Below are 23188 nucleotides of genomic sequence, written 5' to 3'. Positions count from 1 at the left end.
TTAATTGTCAAAAGAAAGTTTTAAAGTTTTTTCTAGCTACAGACTTTTTTTTATTTTTTTTGCTTCACAGCAGCACCTTCTGGAGTTAGCAGGACTGTCTTATTAAATTTTTTCATTATTAAGTTTCAGACAAAATTTTTTTCAAACCATCCGCAGCTTATTAGGACTAGCTACCTGAGCACATTAATAACATAAGTATCTCAATCATGACATACACGCAACAAATATTTTCTCCCAGTGTTTTGATGTTTTTAGAATTTTTATCTTTTTATTTGGTAAATTGTATAATATCAGTACATATGCTTGTATATAATCTCTATAAAACTTCAAAAGTATTTTTAAAATGATCAAAAAAATTAAAAAACAAAAGTCACCAGTGGTAGAACTCGAACCATGGCTTTTTTGTTCAGAAGCTCTGCACATTATCTACTCGTCCACACTAGCACGATGATAATGAAAATTTAAAGACTATATAATAATTTTTTTAACTGAAATAAATGCCATAGATTAAGCAGATGTTGCTGCAATGCAGTTTTCAAGTAAAAGTCAAACTGTAACACTTGATAAATGTTTCAGTATGTTTTAACATTTCTTAACTTGAAGTTTATGTATGTTAGATATTTGCATATGTTTGCTCGCGTTTTCTTATAATAAAAGTACTGCAACTCTTTCTTGCCACTATCTCAGTTGCTATGGCTGCCAAGGGTTCTGTGTCAAACCTGCTCAAAGGGGCACTAACACTACTATTTGGTTCGGCAATAATATATAGAGATTATAACCAACGTTACCAGCTATCAGAGCAGATTTACTAATATTTGAATCATTATTTGGAAATACATTGTCACAGTTTTTATTTAAATATTTTTACAGATTGAGACTTTTTTTTATCCTTTATGTTATTCACCTCCCATGGCTGAGAAGGCCACTACAGTTAAGGAGGCTACCTTATTGTGGTTACCTCTCTCAACTCCTTAACTCCAAAACACAAATCTTTATGAACAAGGCCGCTGCACGAAGAAACAAGTTAGTTCATTTGAATTTCAAGTTCAAAGTTCAATTAAAACCTTATTTACTTCCTTCCATTCTTCAGCCTTCTTTTCCCCATTTCTCATTGGCATTTTTAATTATAAAAAATATTACTTTTAAATATAAAATAAATCAATACATAGGTTTAATGTGAAATTTTTTTTTCTATTACAGTTTAAATTACATTTAAAAATCTTTTTCAGAATAATTCAAAAAATTCTTGATATAAATTATTAAATAACATTTTATAAAATATATCTTAAATAAAGTTAAAATAGAAAGTTATACTAGTTTTCAATATCATTAAACAAAAATAAAACAAAAAATTTACCAGATAGGAAATAAAAAACAAGCAAAAAACATGCAAATCTACTCAATAAAACAAAAAGTTACCCAAAAACCTACTGGGTTAGAAAAAACAACAGGTTTTTACCAACCTTGAACATGCTTCCATGTTTATTCAAGCCCTGGTTGTCTACTAAGGCAAACTAGACAGCTGCCTAGAGTGCTGACTTTAGGAACCCCCAATAAGCATTAAAAAAATGTAAATGAAAATATATAAACATTTGTTTATTTTAAACAGAATCATCATAATCACAGGATATTACTTAAAGACTTAAAAAATTTTAGGCCTTTTTATAAGCAAGATTATTTCATTGAGATTAGTATTTTGATGTTTTAAGAAATATTAACAACAGCTTTTGATGTTTTAAGAAATATTAATAACAGCTTTCAACATACTTTCCTACGCTCCTCAAAAAGTTGTCAACATAAAGTTAAATTATTTTATGTCTTAAACTTAAAAGTTGGAAATTAATATTAATTGAATAATAATTGATACCAAAAGTTTTACTTTCTTTGAACATTTAAAAATCTTTATTTTTGATATGCTTTTAAACATTCTAGATCATAAAACTTTAAAATAATTTATTTTCAAATGTTTATGGTTTTAACAGTTAAAATAATGTCTGAATTGAAGTGTTATTCTGGAGTGGTGTAATGAGGTTTTAATAGGTATGCAAGAAAATAAGTAAGTATTTAGTTCTATGATCAAAGTTGTCATATTTTCATAATATCATATTGCCTTTATATCACATATAAAAAAGAGGTAAATGTTAATTAAAAGCACTTTTTTAATGAGGAAAACTTGTACTGAAAGCACCTAATTCTGAAAGACGTTTGTGTTGTAAGCTTTCTAACTAAAGTTTATATTTATGAGCTTATATAAATCTAATCTACTTTGAAATACCAAATAGTGCTAAATAAATCAAGTCTAGGCATAGCTGCACTCAGAGTTTTGCATTTGGTATTTCCTTAGCCTCGAAATATTCTCAGAATTATTTTATTAATTTATATATCTATATATATATATATATATATAGATATATATATATATATATATATATATATATATATATATATATATATATATATTTATATATATATATATTTATATATATATATTTATATATATATATATATATATACATATTTTAACATTTTAAGAGCAAATGTGCTTCAAAGCAATTATGTTTTATCAGGGTTTTTAAAGTTTATGATTTTATATTATTTAATAGGTGATTCCAATTTTTGCGATAATCGTGACCTTGATCTTGTAACAAATTTTGATTCTATTTCAAAGTAAGTAACTTTTTAATGTTATATGTATATATTAATTCTAAAAACATTTACTTGGCAATTTTTTTGTATATGCATCAAACACCATAATACCTTATTTTTTAACAATTAACAATGATATAAAAATATTACCTTGTTATCAGACTTCGCTGTATTTAGTGAAGGTAATATAATATTACATAATGCAAGCCTTCCCAAGAAGCGTGACTGGTTGTATGCCTTGTTCGTTCACGTTTAAAGTAATTTTTTTAGACAAACTGACCACAGCAGTTCGCATCTTTTAACTTATAAAGTGTTTCAATAATTTGTGGCAAAAAGCTAAACTTAACTATTAAGAAAAAAAAACTTTAAAAAAGGAAACAAAATTGTAACAAAATATCAGGTTTAATTAAATAAACTAAAAAATTCAAATAATTAAATAATGTAAATTAAAAAAAAAAAAATTTTTCATAAAATTGTTATACAGCTTTTGTATTCTTTTTTTTAGTGTCGTTGTTGAAAAAAACATTATCTTTTATAACGATTAAACAACAATTGAAAGTTTTGATATGCAATTTATTAATGATTTTTATCAGTCCATACACTCTTAAAAAAGTTCCGGTAATTTATACGAACTTTCAGGCTATTCGCCTGAACTAGTTTGCTTCAAAAAGTGCTAGACGAATATTCAGGCAAATCACCTGAACCTGAACTGTTCATTAAAAAAATCTGAACAACTACGATAGGTAACCTGAACTGTAGTTCAGGAAAAAGTTCCGGTAAATTATATGAACTTCAGGCGTTTTACCTGAACTAGTTTTCTTCAAAAAGTGCCAGACGAACATTCCGGCAATTCACCTGAACCTGAACGGAAACCTGAAAAACCACGATAGGTAACCTGAAATAGTTCTTTACAAAAACCTGAACTGGCGCAATAGCAAATATGAATCCGAACTAGTATTTTAAAAAAATTAAATATGTAAGAAAGTTGCTTATAATGAGAAAATTTTCGGAGATTTAATATTTATATAGACTTCTTTGTTTCAAAAAAAATATTTCTAATATATGATCTAAAAGTAGAAGAATATTCAAATAAATTTTGAGAAATAAGTTTTTTTCCCAAGTTCTTTGCAGTAACGAAAATATCTTTTTTTTAAATGCTCAAGTATATTCAAATAAACATTTTTATAATAATTTCAATAGAATTAAAAATATCATTAGATAGAATTTACATGATAGAATTTACATTAGATAGATTTTATAGATTAGATATAATTTTATAGATTAGATATAATTAGATAGATATTTTATAGATTAGATAGAATTTACATTAGATAGAATTTACACAATTACAAAAATATCATTTTAGATAGAATTTACATGTCAGATACATTTATGGATAACAAATGAAAAGTTACGCTATTAAAACTTTTATAAAAACTCCATTTTTTTAAGCTAAGTTTTGATTTTTTAAACATAATGATTTTTAAACATAGATCACGACTTAAAAAATAAGCTGTAACATAAGAGTTTGTTTATATAAAAATGCTTTCAGTCTTCAAGTAAATATTTTGAGTAAGATAAAATAAATATTTCCAAACAATTACTACATAACTGTTATACAAGGAAACTTTTATTATATTGTGTATACCAATATGACTAAACTAGCCATATTGGTACACTTAGCCACATATATGTACACATCACAAACTCAATATAAATTACAAAATAAAAAATTTATTGGTATCCATTAAAATAAGAACATTTAAAAGTTTATCCACTTCTTAATTTTTCATTAACAAACAATGACAGATCACTGCCACCTCTTGACAACGGCAAATCGTCATTTATACCCATAACTACACGTTGTAAAAAATGTAAAACATGTCTGCACTCTGGCGCATATTCAATATCGATAAAGAAGTATAGTTTCAGTAAACGGTCTACTGCACTCAACATGCCATTTCTAACAGGAATAACTTCTATAAAATAAAAGGACTGAATCAAGTTGTTTATCTTCTATAAAATAAAAGGACTGAATCAAGTTGCCTCGAGCCCCTAGTGTAATAACAAATGGATGCATGAAAGAAGTATGTCTATTTGCATCAATTATAGTCTCCATAGCTGTAGTGTCCTTTGTAAAAACAAAAATAATTAAGATACAATATAGAAGCGAAATTATTATTGATCTAGTTTATAGCACATACCATTTAGCTGGAAATATTAAACTTAAAAACAAAAAACTTACAGGAAAGATTTGAATAAAGTGAGCTGCAACTTCAGCTGTAGACGGTCGATCCTTTTTTATAGGAGGCACTTGAAGAATGTACGGAAGCAAGTGAAATGAAAATTCCATATTTCGATTTTTGATTTTTAAAAAAATTTAAAAATTCAAACAGTACATATTTCAGAATAAAGAAAATAGTTTTAAATAGTTAGTGAAAGTTATAAAATAATAAAACAATAATTAAAGAAGACGATGTGACATACCACTTGAAGATATTAGTTGGCTGTCAAGCTCTAAAAGTAGTTGCTTAGCCATTGGATTCGCCTTTCTACGAGCCCAAGTAATAACATGAGGAGCCATATTCTCCCATTGCATAAGCAAATCTTGAGCATTTTCAAATGTTGCTGTAAACTCTCTCTGAAACTAATATAATGATAATTAAGAGTCCTTAAATGTTTCTCAAACAAAAAATCAATTTTACTCTAGTAATACTCCAATAGCAGTAATCCAAGACATTAGGATATACATTACAAATGTAAAAAACAAAACTACTTACATCAAACCCTAAATCTTTAAATGGGGGGGGGGGGGGGGAATTTCCGAATAAACTCATGAAAAGGTGGTTTTGATGACAGAATCCAGTTTCTTCGTGATATTCTAGTTTTTTCAAGAATAAATTCTTTTCGATCATACTGAATGTCATCAAATGACAACTCACTCATAATGTTTCGCTCTTCATTTGAAAAAGGAACTAAAAAAAAAGGTTAAGCATCATTTGTTGTATATATAAGTATGACTTATATATACAACAAATGATGCTTAACTATTTTTTTTATAACTATTGACTGTTTTATTAGGCTTACCTGCAACATCAAAAGTTTCTGGGGAAATGGATTTTTGTTTTCGAGTAGCTTGGACATGGACACCATCAAACTTTCTAATTGTTTTCAGCCGCTCCTCGATATGTCCATGAGGTGTTATTTTCTTTTTTTTGCCATTCACTTCAACTTCCTTATAAGCGCAATAGTAATTTTCCTAAATATTTAAATAAGGATAATGCAGTTTAAACAGCAAAGAAACTAATTACATTTAGACAACAAAGTTAAATAACATACATATCCTAGAGGTTCACCAGAGTGCAGTTTAGGAAAAGCGTTAATGATTGACATAGTAAGATTTGTTTTTGTTGCTCTTGGATACCTAAAGTAAATACATAATAAAGTAATAATAATAACCATAATATTTAAAAAATGTTATAGATTTAAGTTAAACAGATAGATTTACTACCTGGTTACTTAGCATTATTCACCAACTTAACATTTATTTATTCTGTTCATTTTTTTATATAATCTTATTATAAAAAAGTGTTTGAAAAAATTTACTATGCATAAAATATTCAGAAATAAAAGGATATTTAGAGCAAACTGTAAAATCACATGTAATGACTTACAAGTTTCCAACTTTATTGACCATAATGTTAACAAGAATATGAACCATTTCAAATCTGTACTTAAGTAACATTCCAGTTGTGTCATATTCAACAATGACAAGTTTACCTGTCTGATGCTCATCAAGCAATTTACGAACATCCTAAAAAAGAAGAAATTTTTTGAAAATATTTTCAGAAACTAAAATTAGTCCTTATAGTTTTAAAAAACAGTTAAAAATTAAATTAAAAAATTACAAATTTGATATTGTCTATTCGAAGTACTGGAGTATGAAGAACATCGCTATCACGTGAATATGTTGAGTCTGAAAAGGGATTTGAATTTGATATATAACTAGTCTGATTAAGTGAAACATGGTTATTTGCAATAGTGAAATCAGTTTATGAATAATCTGTCTGTGCATAATCTGTGGATTATTCCTAAAACATAACAAATAATTCAATTTACTTAAACTTACATATTGCTATACTTTCAAAATTACCAAAAATAGTTCTCTCTCTCTCTTTCTCTCTCTCTCTCTCTCTCTCTCTCTCTCTCTCTCTCTATATATATATATATATATATATATATATATATATATATATATATATATATATATATATACAGCCCTCAGAATTAAGGTTGGCATGCTGACCTAAACTAATAGCCTCCCAGGTCAGCCATTATTTATCGACCTTGTTTCTATCTTTTATGGTGAAACCTTTGTAAAAATATGTTTTTGCCTACTTAAAACAGTTTAAGGTCTGCATTTTATTTCCAACTAATTTTATTTTTCTAATATTGAGGGTTGTATGTATGTATGTATGTAACTATATCTATAATAAACAGATTGTTTTTGCCATAGAACTTATCAGAAAATATTAAACTACGTATAATAAATATTTACAATATGGCCAGATATTTCATGGGGTAGGTATAGAAAGTTATCTTGACATAGTTGATGATTCAAAATAATATGCATGAACTGGCAATTTATTTTCAAACAACGCACTGCATTAAGAGGTTTGTAATCTATTATGTCACATGTTCTTATACATAGTTTTTGATTATCTAGTAAACAACAATAAGATAAAGATAGATAGCAATATTTGTGGACAACCCACTTTGTTGTGAAAAAATACACAACTTCACTATGAACAAAAATCTGGTCAATGTGAGCAAAACTTGGTTCACCATCACTATTAAAATCATAAAGAATTGTTTCACATGATCTGTATTTCTGGCCCAATATGGTAACACAATCAACAGCTAAAACTTCACTTTCTTCACCAATAAAGGGAATAATAAGATTTTTGTTCTCTAATTCTGAAACTAAAAACACTTCACCATTTTTTACATCAGCAATGGTTTTTAGGGGACCATGAGTCATCCAAGCTAAGGCATGAGCAATTTGATGTCTCTTTGCAATTGAAAAAGAAATGTTCTGAAAATTGCAAACAATATGAGCTAATCTTTTTGAAAAATTATGTTTGGCTTCATATCTTACAACAATCATGTGAAGAAGAGGTCCACTTCGTTTTATAATAGTTCCATAATGAATCATTCTGTGATGCTTATAAAGAAGTTTTTTCTCAGGATAACATTCTTTCATCAATGAATGATGTTCCATTACTAGTTCCTTAATATATGTGATTTGTAAACAATTTAAATTTGGAGATAAAATTACATCACACAATTGTTTTAAGATTTGGTAAAGTTTCCACTTTTGTGTATCTACTTTATCAATAACATCAGACAAAATAAGTGGCAAATACATAAACAGTGTAAGCATCTGAGTAGAGCGTTGACCTAGTAAAGAGTCAGTACTTTTCATGCGTGACTCATTAATAGTACTAGGTTTTGAGCTGCAGACAACACCATAATCCATAAACTTGATGCGCCTATTCAGTTCTGTAATGGACATACATTTGACATCATATAACACATGATAAAGAAACAATTTAACTTCACACGGAATAACTCCTTCAAAAATATCATGCTTTATGTCTGCAGAATCATTTGAAGCAGGATGATAATAAGGCAATTCAGTTAAACAACTAAACCGTTTAATTCCACAATTCTTATAAGAAATTTCCCCACTTTGCATCTGGTGAACTTGAGAGTTGTATAAAATATCGGTTCTTAGAGCTTGTTTGTCTTCTTTAAAAACATGCTGGATGTCAACTTTTGATATCATACACATGTCACATGGAAATGAAACAGTGCTGAAATTTTCCATATATCCTATATAGAGTGCAGACCTAAATTGTCTCCAACAATTTGAGTTAGCAAACATCTAAAGTTAGTTTTTTTGCCATCCATAAAAATATCAAATCCTTTGTCATGAAGTTTTTGCAATTCATTTACAATCACTTTTATCACTGGCTCTGCTGAATATTTCTTTATGTCTATTGCATGAATTAATGCTAACATATGAATATTGTTTAAGGATGAGTTTGCTGCGTGAGGAAAGTTCTTTATCACAAAATAAAAAGCACCAAGTTTATGAATGCCTGTTTTTGATTCAAGAGGATTTGTGGTTTCTACTTCATCGAAGTATATTTGAATAAACAAAGGGAAACTTTTAGGAAATTTAAATTTATCATATGCCATTAACTTTTTACCATTTTCACCACAAAACCAATCTACAACAAATTCAAAATTAGATACTTGCTCCACTTTTAACATACTCATAGCTTTTGGCTGTAGCAACACAAGCTTTATTGTGCTTTCAATAGGTATGTAATAAAACAAATCTTTTACTTGACTTGTATTTGCTTTTTAGTCTTTCTGTCACGTTTTGTATCCCATCGTTCACCCATTGAATGTGGTACTGGTTCAACGTAAAGGCCTTTATTTTTCAAATATGATAATATTCGATGTTGTGAATCAATTCCACTAAAAGGTGTTTTCCATCTGTTAAACTCTTCTGTTAAGTTGTCTATTACATGCTTCTCACACCTACATGTTTCCAGTACTGAAACTGTTTTACCTAGTAAATAACTAAGTATGTCTTCAATTAGGTTTTGTGAACAGTTCTTAACAAACTTTGAAGTACTTAAAGGAATAGAACTGGAAGACATTAAAGCCATAATAAATTTCAATGCTGCTTGTGATATGCCATACTCATCAACAATAGGTGAGGCAACATCTTTAATATTTCTCGCATCTTTTGTCTATTTTAATTTTACTTTTACCTTCAGAATTAGGTGTTACTGGATTTTCACAACTTATGTTAAATGTTCGATCAATATTAACTACAAAACCGGTGTGATCTTTATTTATATGCTTTCTTAGCATATTATATGTAGTAAACAACCACCGATATTACACCGAAGTTGACAAGGCTCAAATAAAAGATGAACATTTCTCAAGTGATTTATGTAACAAGCAACAGTTGAAAAATTTTTGGGGCAAAGGTAACAACACATCGACATCCTTAAAAAAAGTAAATAATAATATTAGGTTCACCTTTTGTGCTGCAATGAGAGACTGAAGCTTTATTGCTTGACCCATTTTTATTCCAATACAATGAAACAAAACAGAGTTCATTTGCAAAAATGCATCTCCGTCAATATCCTCACCTTTAAATATTAAGTTTTTGAAAGATAACATTTTCAAAGTTATTTCAACTAGTTAAATTTATGTAGTAAATACTTACTCGACAATTTCGCTGTTGTTTCCACAGAAATTCCTTTTGAAATCAAATGATTAATTAACTCTTGAGTGTTTAAATTTTTTAACATTACCAAGCACATTCTTTTAAAAAGCGAAAAATTAAGGTTAAAAGTTCAGGTTTTTACAGGCTCGTGCGTTTTGTCTAAAGTTCAGGATTAATTTATATCAACAGTAACTGTTGATCTAAATTAATCCTGAACTGTTCAGGCAAAAGGTATCATGAGAACGCAACGATCGAACAGTTGTTTCGCCTGAAGTTTCAGGCGTAAAAAATAACCTGAACAGTTCATGCAAATTTTACCGGAATTTTTTTAAGAGTGTATAATTAAGAAACTAATTTGCTATGTACCCTAGAACTATAAGTAATTTTGTTAATTTTTTTCTTACTTATTCGTTTATTTGATTATTTGTTTTTTTGTCTTTTTGCTTTTAAAAAAGTTTTCGCTAAATTTTCTCATTATTTATATAATAGAAAAATAAGAAAATAAGTTATTTGTAAAAAAAAATTATTTGGGTAATAAATTTTGTCAATACAGAATAAGTTAAAGAAAAGAACAACTTTGTTTCTTTAATAAATGTATTTACCGCACTTGATGCATGTCTGAAATTGTTTCTTTTATATTGCTCCATTTCCAATGTTAATAGGTATTACTAGAGATAATGAACATTTGCTCTGTTTAAAAAAATGTATTTCAAAACTTAAATAAAAGTTTTAAATAGTCTTCTGAAAATTTCTTTAAAAAAGTTCAGTAAATTAACAATGTACTCCCCGCAAAGCTTGCAGCATGGTTTCACTTTTTTACATAAATAACTTGTTATAAAAAAATAAAGTTTTTCACAAATAAATAGCAATTAGTCTCCTCGTTTTCCTGTGCATTAATAAAGCAGTAAAGACATTTGAAAAAAAAAATTTTAAATTGTTCGTGTTTCTAGCGCAATTTATAAAGTATTTCCTTTAAATACTGACAAAAAAAAGTCGCAAAAAAATTGTACATCAAAAAAAAAAATTATTTTCTTTACATTTTTATCTACTTTTCCTATCACCTTATATTCCTCGACTTGAATCATTTTTGGTACTGGAAAATAACAAGCAACCTAAAAATAAGAAAACAAAAAGACTAAAATATTTAGGTATATATATTTTTTTTTGTAATGAATTTATTTTAGCTTATTTTATTTAGACTTTCTATATTGTATAGTCTTCGGTTCTTTTCTTCGAGTATTGCTGTTTTATTCTCTAGGTTCTTATAGCTTTATTTTGCCACAAGATAAAAACGTGGTCAAGTTGTCTAAAAGCAATAAAAATGTAGTCAAGTTGTCTAAAAAAATTACTTTAAGCGTGCACGTACAAGGCGTGTGACTGAATGCACTTTCCGGGAAGGCTTGATGATGTGTTGGAAGCCATTAATATATTAGGCGAAAAGCTTTTAATGATTAATTAATCATTGAAGCAATTAAAGATGATTAGTTCAGAAATTTTGTTATCCTACAGCCAATATAAATTTTGATGTTTTTATTAGTGAACAGCCAATAAAAATATCAAAATCACTTCGAGAATTTCCAGCTAACTTAAGCATATAGCATGGATGGAAATGGTGCAGCAAATGGTTATTAAATGAAGAAATACTGATATATTGTTAATGTCTTTGTCAAAACATCCAAAAGGGACAATAGAATTTAAATTATTACTTGTACCATCAAACGTTATACTTTTGATAAAATGTTCATACGTTAAAGCCACATTCAAAGCATTTTCAATAGAGCATGTTAAATTTCCTGCTTTAACTTTATTTGATAAAATATAACCAATGAGTGTTTTCTAATGTCTTTGCTTTTAAGCATATTTTCTTTTAAGCATATTTACTTCATTGTTTCATTTTTTGTCTTTTTTATAATTGCAAAAAGTACAAAATCGATGGCACATGATCGAATTTCGAAATGGGCTGGGTGATTAACACATGCTGTATTTTTATCTGAAATACAGTAATTGTAGTCAAATTCTATGAAATAGTTGAAACAGATACTTGTATGTTCAGATAAAAGAAAATTTCATGTTTCAAAGCAACAACCGATCTTTTACACAATTCAAAATTCCTAGTAAAAAATTTATAAAATGATTTTGCGCTTTTTCATATCTACTAGAACATCCATATGCAGCACAAGATATAGTGATACTACTAAAATTTAAATAAAAATAAGATAAAACAAATGATGATCATAAAATTAACGATTTATATTATGTGATTGAAAAAGTTAACAAAAAAATCGGCTTCACTTGCAACATGTAGTTAGACATCTAGTTATTATACATCATTGACAATTAAGCACTTTAAAGTTGTTTATAAAAGAAGCAACTTCAAGTCAAACCTAATCTATAGATTTCTCATTCCACTTTTGAAGTTCTTTTTCTGAGATTTTTCAAAATTGTTGAGATACCAATATATATTGTTTCAATTGGTTGCAGATCGTACTGTATTTGACCCCAAGAAAACTTACTAAAACACTTATTGTCTTGATTTAATGAATACTTACTCTGTTACAGTCAATAAGTCAAACTTCTGTGGGTTATTCAAAAAAACTTGGGATCAAGCATTCACAGCTAACATTATTTCTAGTTTTCATTCATGTGGTATATTTTCTTATAAACCTTCTACTATTCCATCTGAGACAGATTTGTTGCTCTACATACAACAAAATTGTTAATTTTTTTCTTCATTTTAAGTAAAGAATATAGAAACAAGTTGAGTGTAGTATTTCCAGAGGTGTAGAGTGCAGAGGCATAGGGTGGATTTAAATCTCAAATCTCTTGATTATGAGCAGAGTGCTGTACCACTAATCTATAACTGTATCATACCCTATGCTTGACACATGCTTGCACTTGTTGACACAAACACTACTTGATACATATTGACTTCACGTATATTGACAGTACTTTGTATTAGTTGACACATTTCTATTTCACATATTTCTTATTTAAAATCAAAGTTTTTTGATTTTAAATAAGAAATATGTGATCATTTGCAATAATTTATATAAGTTCAATGTTTTTTTGAACTTTTTAACTAGATTTTGAAACATTTTACATTTCAGATTTTTATAAAATCTTTTTTTTTTTATCCCTGATTTTTCTTCTAATTTTTGTAATATTTGTTAAGCTAAACAACAAAATTTAAATAAATAACAACATAAAAAAATTTGTATAAATATAAACAAGTATTTAAATTATGATTTTATCTATTCTAAAGTTTTATCGAAGTTTATCAAGTTTCTTATTATTTGAATATAGTTTAATAATGATTTTAGAGAATCTTTACAAGAAATGCGTACAACATCTTTTCGTCAGAATGTAAGGGAGTTTTTGTCATATATAATTTTTAGTTGTTTTTTTGTTTGTTTTTTAATTTTCTTTTTTGTAATTTTTTTATTTATTTGATAAATGAACTCATAAGTCATCAGTTTGAAATCATACTCCATATAAACAATGGTTTTTATATAATTCCTAAGAATCTCTGCTATTCAGCAAATTGATATAGTGTTGCCCTGGTTTCACAAGTTTTTTATTTCAATAATTTTTTCTTATCTTTTCTAGGTTTTGTGGTTACGTCTTAGATATCTCGTTTTACAAATAGTATCATATTGTTTTGGTAACATAGTAATATCTAATGCTCTAAATTCACAAGCTTTAATATCAGAAATAAATGAAATTTCCTTGGAAGCGGAAAAGTCTGATTTTTCATGGGTAATTTTTTTTGTTTATTTTAAATGAAGACTATAATCAATATTTTACTTTTCAATCAAAATTTTATTGAATATATGATAATGTTGTATCTAACTAACTTTTTTCTCTTTTTTTTTTTTTTTTTTTTTACACCTTAAAGTCTTAATACAGCTTTTTCTTGCTAATATGATTCAAATCACTTAAAAAAAAGTAAAGCTCTTTATTGTTTATCAAAAAACCCAAATGAAACATAAAATAAGTCAATAAAGAGTTTAGTTAGAAGTGTTTAATTGAGTTTTTTTTAAGTCAACAGTTGGATGAATACTAAATTAACAAGCTGATGGATCAATTTAATTGTTGTATCTTTATTTTTTATGAGGCATTTACTTGCATGTTATGTATAGTCATGTCATATAAAAGATTTTCTATTCTAGAGGCTGTGCACGCTGCATTCTGGTACCGGGTGATTGTATTAGAATAAAATTAAAGATTGCTGTGCTAGAATAATGTCAATCATGACAAAAATCAAATATGCAATACGAAATAAAATTTTTAACATTAGCATTAAACATTCAAATTTTAACAATAAATTAACATAACATTTAACATTAAAATTTTAACAATAAATTAACATAAAAAATGACAATACTAGATTAGCGTCAAAATTTTTTTACTAAATCTTTTAAACATTTTAAAATTGATAACATTAAAGTTGTAATTATGAATGAATAATTTAATTTTGTAATTTATTATATAACCCTAATCAATTACCTCCTCCTTGATTAATTACCTTACACTCCTTGATTTATGTCTTATCTATAATCCTGGCTTGTGTTCAGTTTCTCCTTTTTCTCCCCTTAGGTTCTGACCATGCAATGATCTCTTTAAATTTTTCATCTTGTACTTCCTTTTCTGACTCACCCTATCATCGCACTACTTACTACTATCCTAAAACTTATTATCAGACAATCAATGCGGTTTTCGATCCTCTTGCTGTAACGCAAACTTGATAACTGCTGTGACTGAAAGATTTTATTGTGCATTAGATGGAGGTGGTGAGGCTAAGGCTATTGCTCTTGATATATCTAAAGCTTCGGACAAAGTTTGGCATGCTGGTCTTCTCCATAAGCTTGTTTCATTCGGTGTATCTGGGAAAGTTTTTGAAATTGTCAAATTGTTTCTTTCTAACTGCTTTATTAAAATCATCAAGGCCAACACACTTCCTCATTTCCAGTAACTTCTGGGGTACCTCAAAATTCTATATTGGTCCTGTTTTGTTCCTTATCTAAATTAATGATGTTCCCAACAACCTTACAGCTAAAGTAAGCATTTTTGCTGATGACTCAACTTTATACTTTTTAAATTTTAAATTAAAATTTTTTTCAATTTAAAATTTAAAAAGTATTTTAAATTTTAAATCCTACAAAACTCAGTTATTTACTGCAAACAAATATTGCAATACTGTTGACATTCCTTTATTAATGAATGGCAACCCTCTCCTCTCTCATCCGTTAAGGTTGCTTCTCTTTATCGCACTTGCCATTTTCTTACTCCTCATTTCATTCTCTACCTCTACAAATCTCTTATTTGTCCCTGTATTGAATACTGTTATCATATTTGATAGGTTCTTCTAATAAAGCTCTTTCTTTTAAAATGCATTGTAAATGTAGTTGAACCTGCTTTATCTGCTAAGTGTGAGCCTCTTTCCCATTTTCGTAAAGTTGCATCTCTTTCTTTTTTCTACAAATGATATCATGGTTGCTGCTCAAAGGAGCTATCATGTCTAATTCCATCAATTAAAACTCATTTTTGCTTGACTATTCATTCGGGAAAGTTTCATTTGTTTACTGTATCTGTCCCTGCATGCTCTAAAAACTTTTATTCGTCACATTTTTTTCCCTGCACTTCAACCTTTTAGAACTCTCTTCCATCTTCATGTTTTACTGACTCATACAACCTACAACTTTTCAAGTCTTCTGTCAACTGTTTCCTTGCTCTATAACTCTATTCTTTTTTCTAGTAACTCTCAATTTAATAGTGGTTGCTGGGAGCCTCCTTGAGAGTGAATCAGAATAAAGAAAAAAAGTTAGGAAAAAAGTTTTTAATGGGATTGAATTTTAATAAGTTTTTTTTTTTTTTTTTTTTTATGTTAATTCACCTCCCCAAGGCCGAGAAGGCCACTACATACGAGGAGGCTACTTAATTGTGGTTATAACCCTCTCTCAACTCTATAACTCCGAAACACGAACCTTGACGAACAAGGCCGCTGCGCGGAGAAACAAGTTGAGCGCGGTACTACCAGGGACGTGGTGGGGATCGAACTCGGAACCTCTCGCTTACAAAGCGAGCGCACTACCACGACACCACTACCGCAAGTTCATAATATCAAGTTTAGATTTTTGTATGCACTAGAAATAATTATGTAATTAAATGATCACTGTGTTATAATTTTTCAAATCCTTAATTAAAAAGGTCTGTCATTAAATTAATTATGTTTAACATTTAATTCACGAAGTTTGTTCACATTCAGAATTAAAACAACTAGATCTTGTTTGTCTAATCTGTCAGAATTGCATGTATGACATTTATGCAAGAAAAAACTAACTAATTGATTGTCTGAGTTCTCAATTTATCTCATAAAAGTGACTTATTTTATTATGATTAAGTAAATTATTTTGATTGAGCGGAATATAATCACTGTGCAATCACAGTGTATGCGTAAGCAGATGTCAACTGAGATTAATATGCAGGTTACTAAAGTCTTGTGTTTTGCAGTTAAATTTCTATGAGTTTCTTGTTAAAACATTCATGTTATTAATTAAAAAATATATTTCAAAATATATATATTATATTTTTTTAATCATTAAGTATAATTTTAAATATTACATTTAATAATAAGTTACATTTACTATTTATTTTAAACAGATCTTAATATAACTTTTATTAAATTATTGTAATTGTTATTTTTATTATTTTAAAAGTCAAAAAGAATACGGAAACAAGTAAATTTAAAAATTTTTTAAAACCCAATTCTTTTATATGTTGTTAAAACACAAATTTTGCAATCAATTTTTTACGCACACAATGTATGCGTGTGTAAAAAAACAAAAAAGTTCAGAAAAATGCAGGTCTCAATCCACAGACATTATGTTCACAATGTCAACGCCTTATCCAAGTATGCTAAAGTGCATATAAGTATGAAAACAATCAATATACTTATTTTAAACATTATTATTCTTTCTTTCTTAAAAAAATAAACTTAATTAAAATTAATTAAATTAATTGATTTATTACAAAACTAATTATTGAATATTGTATTGTCATCAAGCAAGAGTATGCAAAATTTGAAGAAAATCAATCATTAGGAAATGACTCAAATTGATTGCAAGATTTGATGCTCATAGACAAACAAACAAACAACCAAGACAAAAAAACAACAAGACAAACAAACAAACAGAGACGGCGAGTTAATAAAAGTATTGGTAAAAAAACAAAACTTTCTGAAAAAGTTAACATTTCGTTTTTTCGTTTTCCTTGCGTAAAATAAATAAGATAAGAAAGTTTCTTCGATCAAAAAATAAAAATAAAATCAAAAGTTCATTCATTCAAAAATTAAATTAGCGCAATAGTTATGAAAACTGAAATATTTTACTTTTGTTCATTTATTATCAAAAGCAGTTTACTCTCAATTGCCAAAAAAAAAGTTAACTTTACTCTGAATGGATATTTTGAAATCGTTCTATTTTTTGAAAAAGCAAATTTTTTATACATTCCATTGTTATAAAATTTTGCAACAAGTTTTTAAAATTTAGTTTTGCATCAATATTAATTTTTTTTAAACTAACGTAGATTAACGAAGGACAGTTATGTCATGTAGTTACGTAAAAAAAAGTGATTTCTTTTTAATTTATTGTCTTGAAGAAAAAATGAGGTAGCTAAAACAAAATGAAAATTATTCTATTTTTATAAAATTATTTATACTACTGTATTTAAGATTAAAGTTTTTTTTTTCAATTTTTAATAAAATGGCAAAAGAAAAATAGTTTTTTGGCGCCATACCACTCCAGCGGTACTAAAACAGGTCTGGGTTCGTCCCTAGTTTACATAATTTTTTACTTCTTAGTTATAACTTTCACGTTCTTAAATACATTTATTTACAATTAGAGCAATTTTCAATTTGCAATTCCAATGGCATCTTATGTTTTATAATTTCAATTTCTCGTTCTAATTTAAACTATGAGAAGGTGTAGAATAACATGAAAAACTGGAATACTAATGAAAATTAGCAGATTATCTATTATAATGAATTTTTTTTTGTTATTTTAAGTATAAATATATGTATATATTTTTTGTTTAGAATGATATTCATACACCTCCTCCATGTCATATAGGGTTTTATATAAATCAAAACTATGCAAGTATATTTATTTATTTACTCGAATGTTACATGACAGTAAAAAATTTAATAGGTAATTTTTTTGTTTTTTCTTCAATTGTACTTTTAGTTAAAATCTATATGGTTTTAAATTTTATACTATGCTGAATTGAATGGTTTATATACTGAATCAAAATGTGGCATTTTATGTGATATACTGATTATTTGATTTCTTAATGATAGAGTGTAATTACAAAAATTCTTTTTAGATACAGATACCGATTGCATGGAAAAGGTGCAAGAAAAATTAAGTTTGACTTTTAAAATTTTACAAGGTAAATTTAATACAATTAAAGTTATTTTTGACATTTTGTAAAAGTTACAATTAAAAACAAAATGTTTGATTTATTGTATTGTCATCAAATAGCTGAAAATCTTATATCAACTAGTCAAGAAAATTGAGTATTGCATTGAATTTTTTAAATAGTTTTCATGATAAAAATATATTTATTCAATTATTGCATAATACAGATATGTTTTTGCTAAATGCAGATGAACAAAAAATATAAAAAACTCTTAAATAAAAAAATTAAGTCTTTAAATTGCAATATATATCAATACATTACAAAATAAAACAAATCTAAAATGGTATTATAACAAAATAAAACAAATCTAGAATGGTATTATAACAAGAAAAAAGTATTTTGTCTTAGTTTAAAGACTAATGAGGTTGATTCTTTTTCCCACTTCCTAAAATAATGGCAAGCGGCTAGGTCATACCAAAAAATTGGATTACTATAGTGGGCCTTCCATAGTGACAATAAGTAAATTTTATCTTTTTAATAAATTTCTCTATTATAGAATTAATGGCAAAGGTTTTTGATTTTAAACCACATAATTATAAGTAGTATTGCCAACCATTACTTTTTAGAGAGATTTCTTTTCATAAATTTGATTTCAAAATAATGTCCTGGTATTGTTTTGAAATTTAATTTTACATAAGTTCTGTTATCCATAATAATGCATGGGATATTTTACACAATATTTTAGAAAATTTTCCTGCACATCGTGCCACTAAATTTTCTTCATCATTGTGATATGTGGCTTTATCTTTATAAAGTATTTTGTCTTGATAATTCTCTTATATCTTTTCTCTTTTACTTTACTTTTAGAATATTCAACCATTTTTACATTGAGTAGAATTTTTGACACATTTTGCTGTTTTGTTGTCATTTTAAAATGTGATTATACTTATATTGAATTACAAATATATGCACAATTTTTTATGATCTGTGCAATTTTTGTAGCAGCTGTTAAAGAGTTATATTAAATGTTAAAATGTTAAGTGTCAAGTTAAAATTGTTAAAGTGTCATCTTAAATGACACTTTGTCATTTAATATGACCCTTCAATACTTTTTAAAGATAAATAAAACTAAGTTTTATTTATCTTTGTTTTTGAGTGAATCTGCTAATTGTATATAAATTCTTACAAACAATAACTTTTTTTGATTTTTTAATTATGCATTTGTTATTTAGATGTTTCAAATATACTTTATTGTACCTAGAAAACGTGACAGTTATCTTTTCAACCTTGACAATATCACATGGTGATAATAAAATGTTTAATGGAAAGACACTTCGAAAAATTGTCTTTTATATTGAGGTTTGACAGAATTTTTAAAAATACTTATTATATATGGTGTATTTTATATGTATGAATATTATCTTCAAGAGATAATTTAATTTACCAGTTAATTAGATTAATTTACTCAATCTAGTTAATGCATGTTCTGGATAATACAAAAGTTTTTTTGGTTTAAGAAAAGCGTACTTTTCAATTTTTATAGTACAGCTAAAAAATATTTTTCAAATATTTAATATTTTATCTGCAATTAAAAATTTTGAAATTTTAGCTAATTTAATTTATTCATATTTCATATAATTTGTTAGTTCTTTTTAGTTTATACATTGACATTTAGTACACCTTGTATCACCATAATTTCTTCATTTTAGTTTTGACAATTTAATGTATCGAATTTTAGTTTTTAGAAGGAAAAAAAACATTTTTAACCCTGAAGAAATCTAAAATAAGAAACTTAAGGTTATTCTTGAAATTATGGTTATAACTGAATCACTTTATTTTACTTTACAAGTTTATTTTTAGATAAACTTGTAAAGAACTACACAAAAAATTACTCTGAGCAGTAATTTTTTGTGTAGTTCTTTATTTGCAGTTAATGCAGTGGATGATTTAATCAACAGTTTATGCAGTGGATGAACTATTCTGTAGTTAATCCAGTAGTAACTGCAGTAATATATGTTTAAAATTTGTAAAAGTTTGTAAAAAAGCTGAAATTTGCTTAAAAAAGGAGATAAGTTTTTGTTAATTATTTTTAAAATGTTCTCTGCCAATAACATTTTTTTTAATTACTTTAGCTTTTTATAAAAGAAATTTTTTATCAAGTTAATTAAGGCCAGGGACAATTGAACAGACCTCCAGCCTACAATATAGTGTAGTGGTGTAGTGGTAAACCACTTGCTTCATAAACAATAAGTTCTGAGTACAATCCCCACAACGTCTCTGGTAGTACTGCGCTCAACTTGATTCTTCAAGCAGCAGTCTTGTTCTTTATGTTTTAGAGTTAAAGAGTTGTGAGAGAGTTGTGACCATAATATAGTAGCCTCGACTGTAGTGGCCTTTTTGTCAATAACAAAATAAACTAAATACCCTTGCAAAATGCTCCCAGTAACCAATTAGTTAAAAGAAAAAAAATTGTTTGTTTTAAATAGGATCATAGCTAATAATTAGATTTCAAATATATTTTAATATCATCAAAAAATATTTTGGAGCTTAAAGCTACAGTCATATAAAGTCTAACCCCCTTAATTTTTTGAACATTTTACCATTTTAGAAAAAAAATTCAAAAATAAAAAAAAAATAGGATTAAATAAAAAAATGTTAATGATTTTTATGTCAATTTACTTTAAAGTGTGGTTTAAAAAAATTTGAAATCAAAGAAACTTTAACTCAAGACCACTAAGAAAATGAATTTTGAATTTTCTGAAGTCATCTTTTTTTTTTTTATTCTAAATTCTGATTGACTTTTTTAGACATGCAACCTAACATTAATAATATTGTCTTCAATTAAAAGTTATATGAAGCAACAGTTTGCAAGAAAAGGAAAAAAAAAGAAAGAGGTAATTTATTATACATAATACATGTTTTTTTTGGGGGGCTTTTTTCTTCTTTCGATAATTGAAATTCTTAATAAAAAAAATTTTAAAAAAAGAAACTTCTTATAAATTAAAATTACCATGCAGGATTTTTCCGGATACCCAAATAAATTTAAAAAATTTTTGTATTTTTGTCATCACTAAAGGTATCGTTCATCAATAACTCAATGCAATATTTAATTAGGTTAGGCATTATTTGTACGGGTGTACAACTAATTTTTTAATATTTGTTTTTTTATCTCTAATTTATTCAATTGATATATATTCCCTCAACTATTACCTCAGTTATAACAGTCAAATTATATACGCATTGATGCATTTCATTCTATGAAACTTTGAAAAAGTTGAAAAACAAGAATAATATTTAAAAAATAACAAACTACTTTGAAATAAAACTTTAAAAAAAAAAAAGAGTTTTGAACCGGCAACCTTGTCTCTAATCAGTTGTGTCTCATTATTTTATTTTAGTGACATCGACAGCACTATGGCACTGCTTTACTAATTTGAAAAATTAAAGTATTTGAACATTGTTTGCTCTAAATAATGTTTATATGCGTTTACATATTTGTATACATGTGTATACATATAACACGTTACTTGTACGCGCGTGCAAATAATATTACAAAATGCATTTGTCTCTGGAATTTTTTCCGGATATTTCTTCAAGATATTATCCGGATATTTTTGAGAAAAGTTTCCGGATTTTTTAAATATAACTTGGATAATCCTTGACATAATTAGATATGTTTGTTTAAAGAAAACTATTTTATTTTGAACAGTTATTTTGCTTCCTTAAAAGTTTTCATTTTTAATTCTCCAGGATAATTTTTCAAAACCTTAGTTTAAATAATAGAATTGCAAAAAGCCCTTGTCGTTGTTTTTTAATTTATTCAAAACTATCTTATATATTATATCTTATATCTTAGCCACGGCAATAATTCTTATAAAATGCTTAATGGCCATTCATTTACAAGTCTATTTACAGTCTACAAATGCTTGCTTCACTTTTTTATCATATGTAAGAAGTTATAAAATGTGAGAAGTGTCAAATAAAAAAAGTTTTATTAGCTGTCAATCAAGCTGAAAATTTATCACTAACGCAGTCCCTAAAAATATCTAGACAAGTTTAAGAAAGTTCTTGAGCAATATTTGGCCATTAAAAGAGAGGCAGCGGATCTTATTTGATTTATTACTGGATAGACATATTTCTAGGATTCTTCATCTTTCTAAATTAAGATCTTTTTCAATTGTTGGTGCCAATTTGCTGCCAGGCCTTTCAACTTCAATGTTGGTTAGTTAAAATTACTCCTATTTTTAACTAGTATTCAAAGCTTTTTTTAAACTTATTCAAAGCGTTTTTTTTTAATGAATCTGTTGTTATCTTAATTTTTTTTTCCTTTTTTTTTATTCTTGTTATATTTTTATTATTTTGCTATATTTTCCAGAAATAGCTGAAGTTTTTCCAAAATCAATTAGGGAGTCACAGTCTGTTACTCAGCTATCAATAATTTAAGCTGTGTCTGTAAAGAATTTAAATAACCAATTTTTTACTTCCAATATCAAATGAAGCATTTAACTTTTAATCTATAAATTAGTAGTGGTTTTCTTGCGGTAGTAAAGAATAAGTGCTTCTTAAAATATTCTCAAATCTTCTCAAAAAAATGTCAAAAATATTTGCTTTTATTGTTTACTTTCAAATTCTTTTTTCTAAAAAAAAATATTGTCTTTAATATTGAATTTATAATTATCAATATAAACAAAATCCTAATATAATATCCTGATTTATAAGCAATATTCCAGCCTTGAACCAGACTTATAAAATATGGAACATATGGCTTATTGTTTTTCATGAATCAATTTTGTTTATTTTTATCTCTTCTCTTTT

General features: G+C 26.9%; 1 protein-coding gene and 2 long non-coding RNA genes across 3 annotated transcripts in view; 1 reads left to right on the top strand and 2 right to left on the bottom strand.

The window, feature by feature from the left end:
- The window catches only part of LOC100212478 (N-alpha-acetyltransferase 25, NatB auxiliary subunit), a 78499-nt gene that overhangs the window by 53626 nt on the left and 1685 nt on the right, over positions 1-23188 (top strand). The window contains exons 22-28 of the mRNA XM_065807955.1: positions 2604-2667; positions 13279-13321; positions 13565-13714; positions 18051-18162; positions 18338-18403; positions 19635-19732; positions 21181-21267. Coding sequence (XP_065664027.1) covers positions 2604-2667; positions 13279-13321; positions 13565-13714; positions 18051-18162; positions 18338-18403; positions 19635-19732; positions 21181-21267 — 620 coding nt within the window. The remainder of the gene's footprint in view (positions 1-2603; positions 2668-13278; positions 13322-13564; positions 13715-18050; positions 18163-18337; positions 18404-19634; positions 19733-21180; positions 21268-23188) is intronic.
- Positions 5848-6065, bottom strand: LOC136085944 (uncharacterized). The gene is made up of 2 exons (XR_010641284.1): positions 5986-6065; positions 5848-5905 (listed from the first exon to the last, which is right to left on the bottom strand). It is a non-coding gene; the product is annotated as an uncharacterized LOC136085944 (long non-coding RNA).
- Positions 9813-10061, bottom strand: LOC136085943 (uncharacterized). Its single transcript, XR_010641283.1, has 2 exons — positions 9959-10061; positions 9813-9881 (listed from the first exon to the last, which is right to left on the bottom strand). It is a non-coding gene; the product is annotated as an uncharacterized LOC136085943 (long non-coding RNA).

Source organism: Hydra vulgaris, chromosome 10 (assembly GCF_038396675.1).
Source record: "Hydra vulgaris chromosome 10, alternate assembly HydraT2T_AEP".
NCBI classification, from domain to species: domain Eukaryota; kingdom Metazoa; phylum Cnidaria; class Hydrozoa; order Anthoathecata; family Hydridae; genus Hydra; species Hydra vulgaris.
The sequence above is the reverse complement of the archived record's forward strand: the minus strand, read 5'-3'. Positions and strand labels throughout refer to the sequence as shown.